This window comes from Xiphophorus hellerii, chromosome 14, assembly GCF_003331165.1.
Source record: "Xiphophorus hellerii strain 12219 chromosome 14, Xiphophorus_hellerii-4.1, whole genome shotgun sequence".
Taxonomy (NCBI): Eukaryota; Metazoa; Chordata; class Actinopteri; order Cyprinodontiformes; family Poeciliidae; genus Xiphophorus; species Xiphophorus hellerii.
Genome location: NC_045685.1, coordinates 10,944,418 through 10,962,016, shown reverse-complemented (window position 1 = coordinate 10,962,016; position 17,599 = coordinate 10,944,418). Strand labels below are relative to the sequence as shown.

At 37.0% G+C, this 17,599-nt stretch overlaps 1 protein-coding gene across 1 annotated transcript in view; it reads left to right on the top strand.

The window, feature by feature from the left end:
• Window positions 1-17,599, top strand: part of poln (polymerase (DNA directed) nu) — a 48,606-nt gene that overhangs the window by 14,393 nt on the left and 16,614 nt on the right. The window contains exons 15-17 of the mRNA XM_032583981.1: window positions 461-526; window positions 13,059-13,116; window positions 15,043-15,120. Coding sequence (XP_032439872.1) covers window positions 461-526; window positions 13,059-13,116; window positions 15,043-15,120 — 202 coding nt within the window. The remainder of the gene's footprint in view (window positions 1-460; window positions 527-13,058; window positions 13,117-15,042; window positions 15,121-17,599) is intronic.

Here is a 17,599-nt window from a genome sequence, read left to right as displayed (position 1 = left end):
GTGGCTTTATGCAGTGGCAAACCTAACCCTGAATGAGAAAGAAACGAAAGTGGAAACAAACAAAACTACTCAAAATATAAGTGTGTTTTAACAAAGTTAAAGCCTGATGTGTCTTTTGATAAGGCATCTTGTCCAAATATTACATTTTTTTCTTCAATTTATGTTGCAGTTAAATATACAGTATGTAACATCACTTAACGGCAGACTTGATCATTATTATGCTAGAAGTTTTGCTTCTTCGTGTAACTGGATCTACAATTTCCAAAATGTTCAAACTGGTCATGGTTGATGGCCAAAAACACACTAATCTACAAACTGATGGTGGCTTCAGCTGTTCTTCTCAGTTTGAACTGGAAAGCAATAAGCTACATGGAACAGTACTGGGTCAGACGTCTTCCTGTTTGATTTGATTAGTATCACCTTAACTTTGTGTATGTTTGTGTCCATTTGAATACATCAGAACTACATTTCTTCTACATGGCACCAGACGAGTGCTGTGACTGGGAGAATATCAGCCAAACACCCTGTAAGTACATGGCATCTCTTATGATTCCTCTCTGTCTTCATGTGTTGTTGTTGTCTGACTGAGTAGAGCTTTCCATGATGCTGAATCTCAGCCAGCAGTAGACTCTTTTCAGCTTGCATTGTAGTTGTGAGATCCTGCAGAATATACTAGAAAATATCTTAATATTACGATATTAAAAGACTTAAATATATGTAGCAATTAGAATGATATGAGGGCGAAATAAAACTTTGTGAATTTAAATGATATGAAGTTTACTTGAAGTCTTTGTTTTTTATGACAGAAGGAAATCGTTAGTTTTGAACAATTATGTAAATAAAGCAGGGAACATTTTGTACGCTGGAAATGTAATTTTGTTGTCACCTTGTAATAACTTTTCAGAGTTTGTTTCTGAATGTCTATTTTTGTGTTTTAATTGAATAATTAGTTCAAAATATGGTGACAGACGCATATGTTTTTGCTTTTATAAGGAATAAAAAGCTGAGGGTTTCAGTGAGCTGTATTTAAGATCCAGACAAGAACAGAAAGTTTTAAAATTACAAATGTGTCTGCGTGTTTCAGAAAGGGAATAATTCAGACTAACAGTGGTGCATTAAAATGTTTTTTATGGAGTCAGGGAAACTGTGCTGTTGAAAAATTCATTATTATTCCTTGAGCAGACACAGACTTGTACATACTTCAAAGAAGTGACAGTTTTAAATAGTTTGAAAAATATTTCCAGCATTGGTGACTGTTCTTTTACCTTACCTACTCCCTCAACCCTCCTAAATTATTTTAGAAATTTGCATACAAAGCCTTGTAAAGGAAGAAATATTTATTAAAACTTTGAACAAAACGTTTGGCTCGTATCTTCCTTTAAAAGCCGGGTCCTCTCGGCGAGCAGCGGGGCAGCTGTAAAACGAAACTAAACAAGGCGTGTTGACGTCACAGATCACAGAGTTTAATTCATACAACGCAACGCATGAATCAGTTAACAAAGCTGCAGAGGTACAGAGATATGCATTTTATCACAAAATAACAGACAAGGAGAGACAGACAAACACAAAACACAGAGACAGACAAAGGCGCCCACGTGGAGAAAAGATGGAAAAAACTCTCTCTATTTTAGCGTTACATGTAACTTTATACTGAGTAGGTGTTTCCTCACTTTAATATATGCAAAGAAGGCGTTCTGTTGTTTGACCTATTAGAAACATCGTAAGGACTCAGAAAAACTTGGAAACTCCCCTCATTATGGCAAAGGTGTCTGGTTTTTGTCTAAGTAAAAGGGCGGACCACTTCGTGGTCATCTCTTTCTGATACGGACAGAGGCGCCAAAAAGTCTGTTCCCCCTATCGGAATGTAAATTTATTGCTCTGTCTTCAGCGGGGGAGGAAAAGGGCCCTGCTTTGTTTGAATGTCTGTTATTTCAGCTCCCACATGCTCAACAGAAAACTGTTCCAAATAAGAGTGTTAGCTATATCTTTACACATGTCACCAAAATAATCATTATTTCTTAACAGCCTCCAGAAATGTTAGTAATCTGTGAAAAAGATATGCAGAAAGCCTGAAAATACATTTGTCTTTGGTTGCAGTACCATAATCTCACAGAACATTTTAGGGATCTTGCATTAAATCTTGTAGTGTATTTATTCTCAGTAGAAAAATGTCTATTTGCTATAACATCTGTGACTTAAGTATTGGGACCTTTAACAATTAAACTATTTAAGTTAAAAGGTTTACGATTATCAGACTATCTAGGAAATTTTAATTAATAAATCATGACTTTTTTTTTCATTTAGCTATTAAATTACTCTACCATAAAAGATCAATTAATTTCAAGGCTATTTAAACATCTTTGCAATTTCTGCCAGTTTCAATCAGCGATTGGCACAAAAACCCTCATACCAGCACCAAAAAAAGTGGCTTATATTTCTTTAAATCGACCTTTCAAATATGCACAAAAACACAAATAGAGCAAAAATACTTAGAAAATAGTGCATTGCAAGAAATTAAAAAAAGAACAAAAAAAAGTCCAAGTTCAAGTAGAACTTTGAAAAATCTCCAAACAGCCTAGAGAAAAGTCACTCTAAACCACTTTACAAATATTACAAGGAAAGTCCAGCGTCTGAGATACAACATACTAAGAAATGTAGTCGCTCTATATTTTATCACAGTACTGAATATCAAGAGACGACTCGGGCACATGCCGTACATCTTTTCTACTTCCACTAGAAAGCCTGACCACTCCTACCTGATATGTGACGATCGATAGCTCATTTCTACATTCCCCAGGTGTCAGGGTCCATTAGTTCCTTCACTTTGTATTTTAGCTCTCATCTGAATGAAATGCACATCTATTTCTGTGTGAAGCTATTGGACTTGTCCAATCTCCCTTTGCAATTCGTGAGCAAAGGAGGTGTAGAGTGAATTGATTGTGCTGCTAGTAAATGATTGATGTGACTGCTGTGGTGTAACACCGCTCTGATTCATCTCCTAAAACGCAAATATAGGAATTGATTGATCATCACATTAAGGTTGTTTGCTTAAATGCTTGCATGCAGTAATTTATGTGTAACTGTGTTGATATGAGCAAGTCGGTTTGATCATGGGGAGTGAGGGTTGGGATTTGATTTCTAATTGATTTTGTAATAAAATAGAACAGCTGTGCAACTAAATTATCTGTGACCAGATTTACTTAAGAGTCTATGTCTTCTTCTTTTTTTTTTTTTTTTACTAGTTTTTGTTTTTGATTTTATTTTAAAATTCTGAGCCCCTGGTAGTTGCATTCAATTCAAGGTAAGAAAGGCGGCAATATGAAAAAAAGATTTTGTTCTTTCCCTTTAAATTAGGAACAAAATAATTTTGTAATCCTGAGTCTGTGTTGTCAACACAGAAACCATTTGTAGGTGAACAGGAAAACTGTAGAGAATTATTGGATGCTAGATAACATTTTATTTTTCTTTCTTGAAAGATTAAAAAAATCTTGTTGGATCTTAATTTGATTATTACAATAGGTTCAAATAGAGAAGCAGTTTTTAAATTACTACAAATACTATGTGGATCTACCACAATTGTGAGTAAACGTAAAGCCTTGTATGTACAGTTCAATAAAGCACTAAGCAGTAGAAAGCACTGCTTATTGTTTTCAGTTTTTATTTGGAAAACAGAAAAAAATCTGTTAATTTAAGAGTTAAACTAAAAAAGAGAGGATGTGCAGCCAGTCCCTACTCACAGATTTAGTTCAGATGCTAATATGAAAATGAGGAGAGTTGAAGTGGGATGTGACTTTCATCTGTTATGAGTATAGTCGAGGTAATCCCAGTCTGCAGTAAAAGCAGAGGAGACATAAAAGCAGCACTGTGAGAAATCTGTTGTGCTGAACAGAGAAAGAAGTAGGTCTGCGCAGAGCTAGCTCATTTTTTGATCTAAAAAATGGAAAATGCCATGCAGTCTGTGTGATCCCCAGTGGTGGTAATATCTGCTGGTATTATACCATGTTAAAGGAACATGGTATTCCTTTAACATGTTAATCTCTTGTCTGCTATTTTGGTCATTCAGTATATGTTTCTTTCGCAGTTATAAACTTCTAGTATATGATTATTTGTATAACTTTCTGTGTAGTTTTTTTCCCCTTTCCTTCTCCTATTCATTCTTTGAATCCGAAGAAGACAAACATGACACCTAATTCCTCCTGCTAATTTTCTGTCACAAACTCAACAGTATTCTCGCCCCTGAGTCGTTTAAGTAGGATTCCACTGTTTCATTTGTTTAGTTTTTTTTGTTCTTTGACAGATTTGCACAATTTGAGGTAATCCCAGTCTGCAATACCCTGGGATTACATTACAGTGGAGATCTGTGACAGATTGATGTACACTGTATAAGAAACATAACTTTTTTTTACCTTTCCTGTGTGAGGCTAGTTAAAATTACCAAAATATTATTTTATTGGGTCCTGCCATAGCAATGCAAAGGAAATTACCCTTGCCAAGAATGGAAGACACCTATTATTCTACACCTCAAAATAACTGCTGCTTCCTTTCACCGTTACGGTGGCTCGTACCGCTGTGTACCCCCTCACAATATATATACCAAAATGTGCAGCTAGATCTCGGCATGTGGGCTATTACTTTTGTTGGCATTTCGAGTAACCATGGTGACAAGCCAAATTCAAATCAAAACAAATCCTAACTGACACTGTAAAAAACCCACATCTTTAATATGCTAACATTAGCATTTTGGCTAATTTTAGCTTACTGAATGGAATAAGTCCATGTTAGTCAACATGGTTGTAATTCTCCACATAGTATTGAGTACAGGTTAGCTAAGCCTAGAATTGTTGCTAATTTTTGGCATCAGAACCCCTGATTTGGGTCCAACTAACGGGCACACTTTGGCAGGCCCCGTTTAAATTTCTTCAGAAATTTTACAGTATTACTTGTTATTAATTTGGTGTTAAGTGATGAGGTTTTTTTTCTGGTAACGAACTGCCACAAAGTATAAGTCAAATTTTTACTTTTGTGTTGAATGCCTGTCTTATAATATATTTACCACCAATGACAATAAAAAAGATAAGATAGGTAGTATTTCAAAAGAGCAGAAGAAATCTTAGGTTTTTTGAACAATAACGATATTTGTTGTTAATCTGTTGCTAAGAGATAAACGCATTTTCTGGTAACCAAGTGCCACGAAGTAAACATCTGATTTTTACTTTTGCAAATATTGCCACTGTAAATATCTTGTGTCTAAGCAGATAAGCAGTATTTCAAAAGAGCTTATGTTTTATAAACAATAATAATACTTATTAATTTGGTGTTAAGAGATGAGTGTTTTGTTTCTGCTAATGAACTGCCATGAAGTATAAATCAGATTTTTACTTTGGTGTTGAATGTCTGTTTTATATTTACCACCAATGACAAAAAAACAACAAGCATTTTGACTTTTCTGCCAAATTCACCAAATGCACAATTCTTGTTAAGTAGTATAAGACAAGCGGTATTTCGAAAGAGCAGAAGAAATCTTATGTTTTTTGAACAATAACAATGTTTGTTGTTGTTAGCTGTTGCTAAGAGATGACCACATTCTCTGGTAGCGGATTAGCAGTAGCGTTTTTCCTAAAATAAGCTTTTTAGCTATTTTTACTATTTATTAGCCATGTTTAGCACACTGAAAACTGGGTTCCAACCGACGGGCACACTTCGGCAGGCCCCATTTAAATTTTTTCTGTAATTTTCTAGTATTAATATATTAATGAGGAATCTGAAAAGTGTACCCAAAGATGAACCAGATTTGTTCACAAAAGTTTTTCTTGATATCTTCACTTTTATTTTTTCCTTTTGATTTTCCCATAACATCACATAAGAAAGAAACATGTTTCAATTTTTTCCCTTCCTAAAACACAGACACTGATCTGCCTCAGTATTACTTAAATGTTGTAAATTAATCAATCAGAAACTTGCAAAGCATTGAAGTCATCATCTGGGCTTTCTCAAATATTTCAAGGGCCTGATAGCAAGACAATAATAATTTAAAAACATCTTTAAAATATTCTTATTATTCTGGCATTTAAAAAAATAGAAATAAGTGAAGTGGAACAGGAACATTTTAAATTTTATGTCAGACAGTGAGGAAAGTAAAATGCTATGTATGGTTTTACATAGTGCATGTAAATGTCTGCATTCAACAATCTTTTTGTTGGTCTACAAATTGGATAAGTTACATCTGATAATTCAGTAGGGTCATTAAGGCCAGGATTGATGAGGCTTACTTAATGCTGTCTGCTCAAATTGAAATCAGCCAACATTTTTGTCAATGTCTCGTCTGAACAAGACCTCCAGTAATTTATGCAAATATCAAACTTCAATTAATACACAGGGATGTTCTATATTCTATTCAATTTTAGGGTTCAGTATTTTGCAGAAGCTCATTTGGACAAGTTGACAGAAGCATGTGTTGATAAAAAACCCACAAGCTTCCTTTTAATGAACAGCTCATTTTAACTAAAGCGCCTAAAGACCAGAAGTCTTTCTGTGGGCTGAGCAGATGGATTTTAGTGGGTGCGGTGTGTGTTGGTGTTGCTAATTCGTGCGTGCATACTTGTTTGTGTGCATAATGTGTGATGAGTTATTAAAGTGGCACTGTGTAGATTGAATTACCCCACACCAACTCAGGGATTCAGTTAACCCCATCTGTTTAGCAGGAAAATGCACTTCTGAGAATCCATCTCAGTCTCACTGCGGACCTGATTTGTGTCACATATATATTCATGGTGATGCAGGGGAAAATTTATAGTAACCCTTTTACTCAGTTTGTGGTCACAGATCGAGTGTAGTCATTACTAGATCCACTAATGCATCTATCTTAACCCATCAATTCTTGTGTGCATACTTGTTTGGGTATGCAAACAAGTATGCACCTAAAATTCCAAAAAGATGCTTTGAAGCTTGTGGCTGCAGCGTGGCAAAATGCAAAATATTTTGTAGAGTGTGGATATTTTTTTAATGCAGTGTGTCTTGCATGTTAGAATACCTCCTTATAATGTATAGGGAATCAGTGCTTAGGTCATACTTACTGGAAAGCATGTTTTATTAAATAACATGCATTCAAAATCAAGTTGTAAATGAGCAAAAACAAAACTCGTCTTTTTGAGCACATTGTTTTGTCTGTGGATGATACAAAAAAATATAAATAACAAACCAGATCAACTTTGGAGAAATCTTGAGCAAAATCCACATTGAACAGAGAAAAACGAGCACTTTGTGATTCAGTTGAGCATCTCATTATGGCTAATTTGCACACTCATTAGCACAGGAACAATATTACCTGTGGTTTCTCTATTTGCCTTCTACCTGCAAATGATTCTAATTTCCCCAAGCTGCCATGAATATTCCAGCCAGAACAGACTCAAAATCGCTATTCTTCACTTCGTCAGCGCAAGCAGATGGTTTGAAATGATGTATCATTAGTTTGGCTTTTTGGGGAAGCCAGTCGCTGCGTCATTAGACCATTGCGAGCTGTTATTAGGGGAAAGGAGGGAATAACATATGCAAAAACATTGGTTGTTAAAAACCTGTGATAAGGTGCTGATTACTGCCAGAGGTGGAAAGGCAGCTTACAAAACACCAAACACATCTGCATGATTAAGAGGCTATTTCAACACACACGCACACACACGAGGCAGCAACTTACGCCATTGTGTTTGGCAGTCATAGCTCAGACACTTTACTGAGCACCATGTGTTCGAGTGCATCTTTCCGACGGGCTAATGAAGTGTTTCTGGCGTTTCTGTAAAACAGAGGGTAATGCTTTCAACAAGTATAGATGTTAGCGCCGTACATCTGAGACACTGATGTAACTGGAGGGAAAATGAGAGCATCAAATGCGTAAATAATGTGAGTGTGTGTCTTCTGGCTCGGGGTGTGTTAAAAATTTTGAAATGTTTGTGCATTTCTGCAGATATGTTTGTTGTGGTGAAGTAATTGAGTGTGCATTGCACCCCAAATGGAAAGATATAGAATAATTTCTTCACACAAAAGCGTGAGAATGAAGAAAATAAATTATAAATATATTTTTTCATTATGCTGTTTTCTTTTTTCATTAAGCCTAGCCACGACTAAAATTTTACTAAAATTTAATCAGTTCTTATTCAATACGGAAGCTAAAGTGTTTCAAATGTCTTAATTAAACCATCAGCATCTCATCAGGTTCTAATTTTTTTGATTCAGGTGTGTTGAACCACCTGAAACCGTGCCGGACTTTTGACACGTTACTCTAGATCCAATTCCCTAATGCTAGTGTCCACCAAACTTTTTATTCATCCCTCCTCTAAACATTGAGTCACGGCTGAATTCCCCCGTCAGCATTCAGTCATTCAGCTGAATGCTGATGACAGGAGGTGTGTTGATGAAGGAATGTAAAAGTTACAGGATGGCAGCTCTTGAGGACTGGACTTGCTGACACTCCTAATATAGATCAGCCGCAGTCTGGGGACCACTCATTCCACAAGCTTTTCTAGAGGATTTAGTTTTGCGGACTGAGATGGCAAATGGAAGGTGGTTAATGTGGTGTCTGATGAACCATTTCTATAGCAATTTTTACAAAAAAATGTCCATGTACTTCACAGCGTGACATAACCTCCTCTTTGCCTCGCTCTGGGTATGACTGCTCTCTCACATGTTTATTCTGTTTCAAACAGCATCCTCCTGCGTTGTTTGCTGTTGAAAACTCAATCTTAATCTAAGCCTGTCGCGATAAACGATAAATCAATTAATCGCACGATAAATTAAAACTACCGACGTCATTTTAATTATCGGCATTATCGTCTCTTCTGACCTTTTTCTCTTTCTGTTAATGACACTGAATGAAAAAAGGCTCAACTCCGGTGCTCTCCACTGATCCTCCCTTCCTCATTTCCTTAGTGTAAAGCCCAGCGCACACGACACGATCTTAGAGCTGTCGGCCGATTGTCGGTCCATTTTCAAAACCTGACAGACCACACCTTAGCCGACAGAAATCCTAGGTATAACGGTTCGATCGGGTTCGTTCCTGCTGTGTGGTGTCCAACAATGGGCACAAAATAATGGCTTCAAGTCCAGTGAACTAATTTTAAAACCAGGTATTAATCAAGGCTTTACTACAATCTACCTGCAATGCATGTGGCTAGTGTCAGCGTAAAGTCTTGACTGAATGAAAATCATTAGAACCTATCTACCACGTTAGAACAGCTGAAAACTTACCAGGTTTATCAACTGCAGTAGCAATTTCGCTCCAACTCCTCCCCTTGTCATTTCTATATTCTTTGCAAGTTGAATAAACATTAATGTTGTTTCCACATATCATCTCCAATGTCCGCTGGACTTCGGGTTGCGCCGTGTCAGCTGTTTGGGATTCCCCTCAGAAAGCGCGAAGGAGAATCCGCGCTTTCTGATTGGCTACCTGTCACATTCAACAGGATGAGTTAAAGCTCCCAGTCGGGGAAAAACCCCTGATTTAGATCGGAGCGGCAACGACGATCTACCATAACACACCACACAATCTTAGAAAGACCAAAGGTCTAAGATTGTTGTAAGGGGAAAAATAGGAGCAAAAAATCGTGTAGTGTGAACTATTGCATCAGGTAGTCGATGTGCCCATCTGCTCTATTTAAATCTAATGATTACTGAAGGGCAACACAATATACAGACTTCATAATCTGCACTCTTTTGGTTGAATGCAGTCTTTATTTACACTTTGGCTTTATGTTTATTTTTTTTTCCAGTACATTTTTTGTTAATGGAGACTGAGAATCCATTTTATTTCTGTTTTTGGTTTTGTTTATTTTGTTTACCAGTTCCAGTGTTTAGTGTTCTTTTGAAAATAAAGTGTATCTAAGTTTGGCAAGAAATCGCATGCATTATTACGTCATTTTCAGTGTAAAAAGGTCTTCAAACAATATTATCGTTTATCGCAATAATTTTTGAGACAATTAATCGTTCAGCAAAATTTGCTATCGTGACAGGCCTATCTTAATCTCAATTTTACAAAAATACACAAGTTAAAATACCAATAAGACAATTACATTTGGTTGGACTGAAAATTGCTTTTCCAGCCATTGTGCTATTAAACAGCAAGTTGTGGTGCAGATAGTGTCAAATAGTTGCTATGGAGATTTGATGACCCCAAGATGCCCTTTTCATCAGGTCTGTGCCAGTGGGCTTTGTAGATATCTTTTTCCTTCCCTACCATCCTGTTTACTTTGCACAGTAACAAGATAAATCCAGGCCCTTGAACAGTTTAGAGGACAAAAAGCCGTGAGCCTTTGTCTAATGCCATATTACCCCAGGGAAACAGAAAGTTGTGGATTGCTAATTAGATTACTTAGTAGCATAAAGTCTAAATTAGAAGCAATGCTTTAGCTCAATTTATTTTAAATTCTTTATTAAGAGTACTAATAATATTTATTTCCACTGGTGAGTTTGTAAAAAACAAACAAGCTTTTCCTTATGTAGGATTTTTTTCTGCTCTCAATAAATGTACTCAATCTAAAAGTTTTTCTTAATTTTCCCCTTTGTGAATGTGCTGCTTCTTTAAAGGAAGAATTTGTGGGAAGACGTTTTCCACACATCTTTACCAGAGGTGACAGTAAATTAGTCCATGTCTATATATAGTTCTAATCAGTGTTGATGTCTGTGACCTTGGACATTTCTGCATTGACTGGATTGGTTTGTCCATAAATAACCTTATATTTATGGACAAATCATATATATGTGTATATACTTGTGAGAGATTTATATTTCACCAACAGTTCGATACAAAATCCCACACTTAGCTTGTTTGCTGAGCAAACTTACCTTTTGTGTTCATTTTAAATGCCTTCTTTTTCTCTCTACATATACTGTAGTCTCCATTTGGATTGTTTGATTGTGTTTCTTTTCATTGTGTCTTTGATTTCCTCTTCATCTCATCTTCCTTCTACTTTATTTGAACTTCCAATCTCAATGTGTTTTTGTTTATGTTTGCATCTTTGCTGTCTGATATTCAGATCATACTGTGCATTTGAGACCGTGAGATGCGTAATGAACCCAAACACAGAACACTCACATCATCTTGCCTTGCCATAATCAAACGAGTTCAGCCAAAAATAGAAGCTTTTATCCTGGAGAACTGAATGTCTGAGTTGACTGCCTTGCAGGTAATTTACTCTGGTCTACGTCTTGGATGTAGTGTGAGTGTATGTATTCCCATTGATTTACGTTCTTGTCGCTGTGCAACACAAGTGGAGAAGTTATTTCTTACATACTGAATCACTTGTTAGATCACAGGACTGAAAATCCATACAGCCCAACGCTCACAAACCTGTAGTGCGTTTATTTCTTTTGTTCTTCACAGCGGCATTTGATGCCCAGTCGTTCCACATCCTACTTCTCTGTTGTTTTTATTGGCACGTACTCTTTCTGCCCCGTCTAGTAAATAATAAATAGGTAGTGGAAGCAAGAACATGTTTCTTCTTCTGGATCTCACACATTTTTGATGCCTTTGCTCCCACTATATATTTAAACTGAAGAGGTGGATTTACACCATGAAGAGAAACACAGTTTTGCTTTTACCTATGTGGTCTCTGTGCCTATAAGACTTTTTTTTCTTTCTCAGGTTTCTTAATCTATATTAATCTATCATGAGTCTGATCGGGTGTGTTCACACAGGTTTAGATGTCCTTCCCGTCTTTGAAAGTGACCCTAAGCATCCTAACATCACTTTATATCCCCATTCTCTTGCTTTTCGTGTGTGTGTGGGTATTTGTGTGCGTGCGTGTGTGTGTGTGTGTCAGGGTTATTTGAAAGGGTGGATAAAATGGGATTAACAGGGATTGAAGTGAAAGTGCTGAGTTTGAACTAGTTCTTTTTCTGCAGTGCATCAAACTGGGGGCATGCTTGAACATTTATGTGCAACAGAAGCTTTATCATTTTAGTTCTTTATCCTTCTGTTTAGAAGAAATCCTGCAAAAGGTGTTGAATGTTTTAACAAGAACTCAGATTGCTTGTTGGGTCCAGGTACATTTAAAGAAATAGCTTTATATAATTATTGTACCCTTTTCCTCTGTTGGTTGTTCTAATCTCCATTTAAGCCGGAGTACTCTGAAATTTGTCTGAGTGTGAGAGCTGATCAACCTTTGACTGACCTCATGCTTATAAATGGAGTTACATTACCTCTTGACTGTACAGAAGAATATGAGTAGACTGGATTAGATTGTGCAAATGATTTTGTGTCAAAGCATTTAGAAAAAAAAGACGCGAACCAAAGGAGACATGCGACTTCTTTGCTTCAAAGTTTGTGGCATTTAATTAATGTTGTAAAATTGTCTAAATAGACTTCAAATCTGAGTCCACGCCAGGGCTTTTCGAAATGTGGGGCGTGTCAGAATAAATCAGAAAAAGTAACTGCGGACATTTAACCAACTTCACAAAGCTTCTTCACCAGAGACAAAATGGGTAAATTTTAATACCTAAAGCTATGGTGCGTAAGAAGACTGAGTCTGGGCCAAACAAAATGTAAAGGAAGAAGGAAGTACGGTGATTATTATTTAAAGTTGGGATTTTAATAGGTTGGATCTGAAGATGCTGCACTGCCAGTGTTATCTGCTAACAGTAGTTGATACTTTTAGCACCTAATATCAGGATGTGCATATTTATTAGCCAATTTCTTTCCTTCAGGCAAATTGATCCAAATAAAAAATTTAACTCACTCTAAAAATAATAAATTTAGCAAGTGGAAATATTTTTGCTAATCGAACTGCTTTTAAACAGGAAGAGTTTATTCTGTTTGGATATCAGACAGTTGGTAAAATTATATAACACCCGCCTTTATTCACACTTGATCCTTCTAATATATTTAATTGTTTCCTTACTGTGTTAATAGAGCTTAATGAGGATGTCTGCAGTTCTATACAGCTGACCCTTTAATTCTCATGTAGAGCTAGATTAGTTTCAACTGCAGAATAAGGTAGCTTAATAAAAATGTGCTCAGATGTGGAGCTGTTACCTCTATTTGACTGATAAAGTGTTTTTCTCCTCTTAACTAGAACTTCCAAGCCTTGCCAAGGCAGCCGCTTCAAATCAGCCAGAACCAGTACATTCAAGGTAAGGCACTGTCATTCCTATTCACACACATACACACAGAGGAACATCCCGAGCACACATTTCAGAGGATGAGGGTGTGATAAATGTTGAGGTGTGTGGCTGTGGGTGGGCGAGGCAGAGATCTCCTGAGGTGTGCAGAAACTGATGAGCAGGGAGCCAGCAAAGAGGGTTTATGAGGATAATAAAAGCCTACAGCCGCAGTCTACAGGGTCCCCTGCTAAAAACTCTCAACGGCGTCTCATACTTGTCTGCCTCCTTCCAGCGTGGCCTTCGATTTACTCATTTTAAGTTTTAAAACCACTCAGCTGCGTACAGTAATTGTCTAAAATTGCAGGCTTAGGTAATCTGATGACTCAGCACCAAACATAACAATAAAGAAGCCCAGAATATCCATGAGGCTAGGATGATCACTCTTAGCTTCGAATCATTTTCTCATTATCTTATCTTTTGTTTGATAATAGGTTAATTTACCATATCTGATTTATGTAATTATCTAATAGGGACATAGGTTGATTATATGTCTAACATTCAGAAGTAATGGCTAATACAGAATAAACTACATTTATGGCATCTAGAAAACTGCAGATACTTTTATAGGATAGAAATGTTGAGCCTGTTCATGACAGACTCTACTGTGAGAAGCTGTACCACAGCAGGGAGCAAGTGGGAGGGTATTAGCAGTGCATACACTAGCATTATTGACAGTGCCAAGACCCTCCTCCTGGCTCTGATTGGTTGTTTCTCAATATGGAACAACCAATAAGACCAAAGGAAGAAGGTAGAGGAGTCAGATTTTTTCCACAGATTATCTGTATAATCTTATACTGTCAGGACATAGTGACAGTTTTAAGAAATATGTGGGGAAAAAACCCAAATTTTTATAAAAGTTATGTACTTCGGGCTAAAAGTGAGGGAGATGTGATCTGAGTCAGGAAATAGCTACTCACCCAGCTGCTAGATGGGCTGGATGAGGAACAGTGTGCATCTTTTAACCAATATTAACAAAATATAATTCACTCTTAGAGAACTGTAGGAACTGGTTCAGTTGCGATTCAGCTATGGCAATTAATTAAAAACCTATATATATCATTATGGGGCCTGACTTATTTGACATATTTTAACTAACAAGATAAAATATATTTTCAATGACTTACAGTATGATGATGTAGCTGAAATATACAGTCTATCAATAGCCAGTCTGAATTTGCTTGACAGCTTGACAGATGAGCTGCTTCTAATTAAGAACAATGTTAATTAGTTTCTATAAACTCCTGTTATGCGGAGGATGTCATATGAATAAAACCTTACCCCATTGGTTGACAGCGCAAATGAAAAACAAGAGAACAGAAATTGGCCGGTGTGTGGAACAACAGAATATGTCCATCTATCTGCTGAATTGACCTGCAGAAGGAGGACACTGTTATGTTGCCTCTCTAAGCCCGACCTCAGCACCTCTCTGACTCTGATTCTCAGGACTCGCTGTCATCAGTCCTCCACTGCTTTCATCCCTTCTTCTTTCTCTATCCGTTATCACGTTGATCTTAGAAGGAGAGGTTTAGACAGCGATCACAACAGTTTCGTACAGTTCCACTTTTATATGTTCACACCTCTGTGTGTGGCCATGTTTTTGATGTCAGCAGCTCTCTATTGGTGTATGTGGTTGCAACAGCACACACAGTTTGCTTAGTTATGGTGCGAGATTAGACAAAGTTAACCACTTTAAAAAGCGTTTTTAATTGTAAAAGGTCTTCCGTCTTTCTTGGACTGATAAACAATAACTCCTATAAAGGTATGTGCTGTTATGTTGCTTATAAAGCTAACCTTGCAATAAGTTATTCGATGTTGTTTTTAGACTATATATGTCTCAGGTAGCGTTTGGTTTGCTGGTGTCACTCTCATTAAGTGATGGTTGTTTGATCTTCACAGGAAAGGAGGAGGAGGTTGTGACGATTCATCCTCGAGACATGTTCATTCCCCGGGAGGGCTGGACTTTTCTTGCTGCGGGTAGGAAAATATTTTGTTGTGTAACATATTTCAATGTCATTTTTATCTTGCAGTACGTGCTGTGCATTTATTACAGAGCAATAAGCCTGAAATAATGTTTTGAAATATGATCTATTCTTGATTAAGTATTCAATCAACACACAAAGTTGTTCCCTATATAAGTTGTTTACAGAGCGTAAATTGTAAAGCAACACCTATTATCCACCTATTAAAACAATAGGACTGAGGTATCACATTCTCTGACCACTGCAATGAAAAGAGTCAAATTTCACTGTTTGATAAAAGAAAGAAAATTACATGAGCTGGAAGATGGAAGGTAGGAAGATGAGTGGTGTGTACTTACAGTGCCAAGTGGCTGTGATTCTTAATTGTCTGTGGACCAGTAGGTAGATTGCATAATTAGTAGTTCTGGTTTGGGAGTTAATGGCTGAATATTTTGACTGTAAGGTTAACCTGAGTTCTGATTCTTTGAGAAAAGTTCTTATGAGCTTATTCTGGTGAAATATGTCCGGTGTTTGCCGTTCACCCTTTATTTACTTTACTTTACTTTTACTTTAAAAAGAAAGATTTACTTTCACCCTAAAAGTCCTCCTGTCCCGACGTGGCCTCTGCTTGGAAAAGGTCATTTAAGTCTTTGTCGCTCGCCTGTGTTGCACCAGCCAAGGGAGCACGCTGGGACACTGTCGGCCTGGAAAAGGTTTGTCTGCTGCTGGGTGTCTGCTGGGCCTGACAGAGTCACACTCTTACATAACCAGACAGATAAAACAGGGTTAGCTGCAGGATAGGAGTGAGGATGCCACATATGCGCACACTGAGTTTGGACACAGTTGCATTGTCATTCCAGCAGGCATAGTCATGTCCTCAAAAGCACACAGACACAAACACACGACCGCTGGGGTTTAGAGGAGACAAGCCTGTCATAGGAATTAGGATTTTCCCTCAAAGAAATGCTGCCTTCATGTTCAGTCCAAACTGTTGTTCAGATCCGTTCGTTTGCCTGTTTTAGACTTTAACACTACAGATATTGAGGTGTTCATGGTCTTTACAAATCCAAACATCCAAAACCTCATTCAGCATGATAAAGTTTGTGTTACTAATGATGAAGCAAACTTTAAAACATTCTCCCTGTGTTCCTGCAGGCGGTGTGTTCGTGTTTGTTTATTTTTTAATTGTCTGAACTCAGATATTTTCTGTTCTCTGTGTGTGGGAGATTTTGAGAGAGAAAAAAAACCCAGAGCGTAGCCACAGTGAGAACAAAGGCATTGCGTGTCCCCTGTGGATTCCTTCAGAATCACGTGGTCAGGTTTGGTTTAGGTCCCTAAAAGAGATGAACACATGCAAGCGTCCTGAGGAGCCTAATGCATAGAGCCATAGGCAGAGGACAACCAACAACAACATGTTTAAGATATACGCATCTAACACATAGCAAGATTCTCATCTAGTTTAACCACCAACTCTGTTAATAATAGCACATCTCTTCATTTTTTTTGACACGAATGTACACCTACAAAGTTTTTGGATCGTTGTGAATGCTACTTTCATTCAGTCTTTTTCTTGCTGTTGAATCAACACTGATTTTCCCGCTGATTCATGCTTTCTCCAGAATAGTAAAGGTTGGTTCACTTAAATTTCAGTCTTGTAGATATTTTTTTGTAACACTTGCTACTGTGACACATTTCAGTAAATGTCCCTCATCTGTAAATGTATTTCTTAAGAATACGTGACAGGGACTAAGCAGGCCTAGGTGAGGCTACTCATATTTAACTTTCAGCTTTCCCCAAAAAATAAAACGTGATTAAAAGTGAATTTGTGTTTCAAATCCTTTTTTTCTTTTCACTGAACAACCATGCTCCAAGAGTTGCTCACAACATTTTCTTAAATAGCCCCCTCTCACAGAGACTTACTTACATCTTCTGACAACTAGCCCAACTCATAACATTTTAACAAACCCAGACATTACGCCATTTCTGCTCAAGCAAACCAAAAGGTTTTGAACAGTACAACCATGTCAAATAATGAGACCATGTATCTTTAATGTATGTAGTAGAAATATTGCTGCTGTTGTAGGCAGAAAACAAAAAGAAATTTAGCTGAGAATAAAATGTAGGATGAGTTTAAGAATATTGTTTACCGTGGAAAAGTCTTGACCAAATAGCTTATTCGCATGTAACTTTTAATGTCAAGAAATCTTTGTTATATAACTTATGTACAACTAAATGCATTTATTTTTATTTACATATAAGGACATGATGAAAGTAATTTGGTCATCGTAAGTCTTAAAATGTGGTCCGCACCGACGAGATTAGTGTGTCATGTAGAAAATCAAACCAGAATATCGAAGCAATGTGTGGAAAAACTAAACTCAGTAAATTGTCAATTTGCTTTTAGAAGCAGTAACTTGACTTCAGTGCCCTCTATATATGGCTTAATCAGTCTCTGTGTTTTTTTAAGCTGACTGAATGCTGTCGTCTTTAAGTAA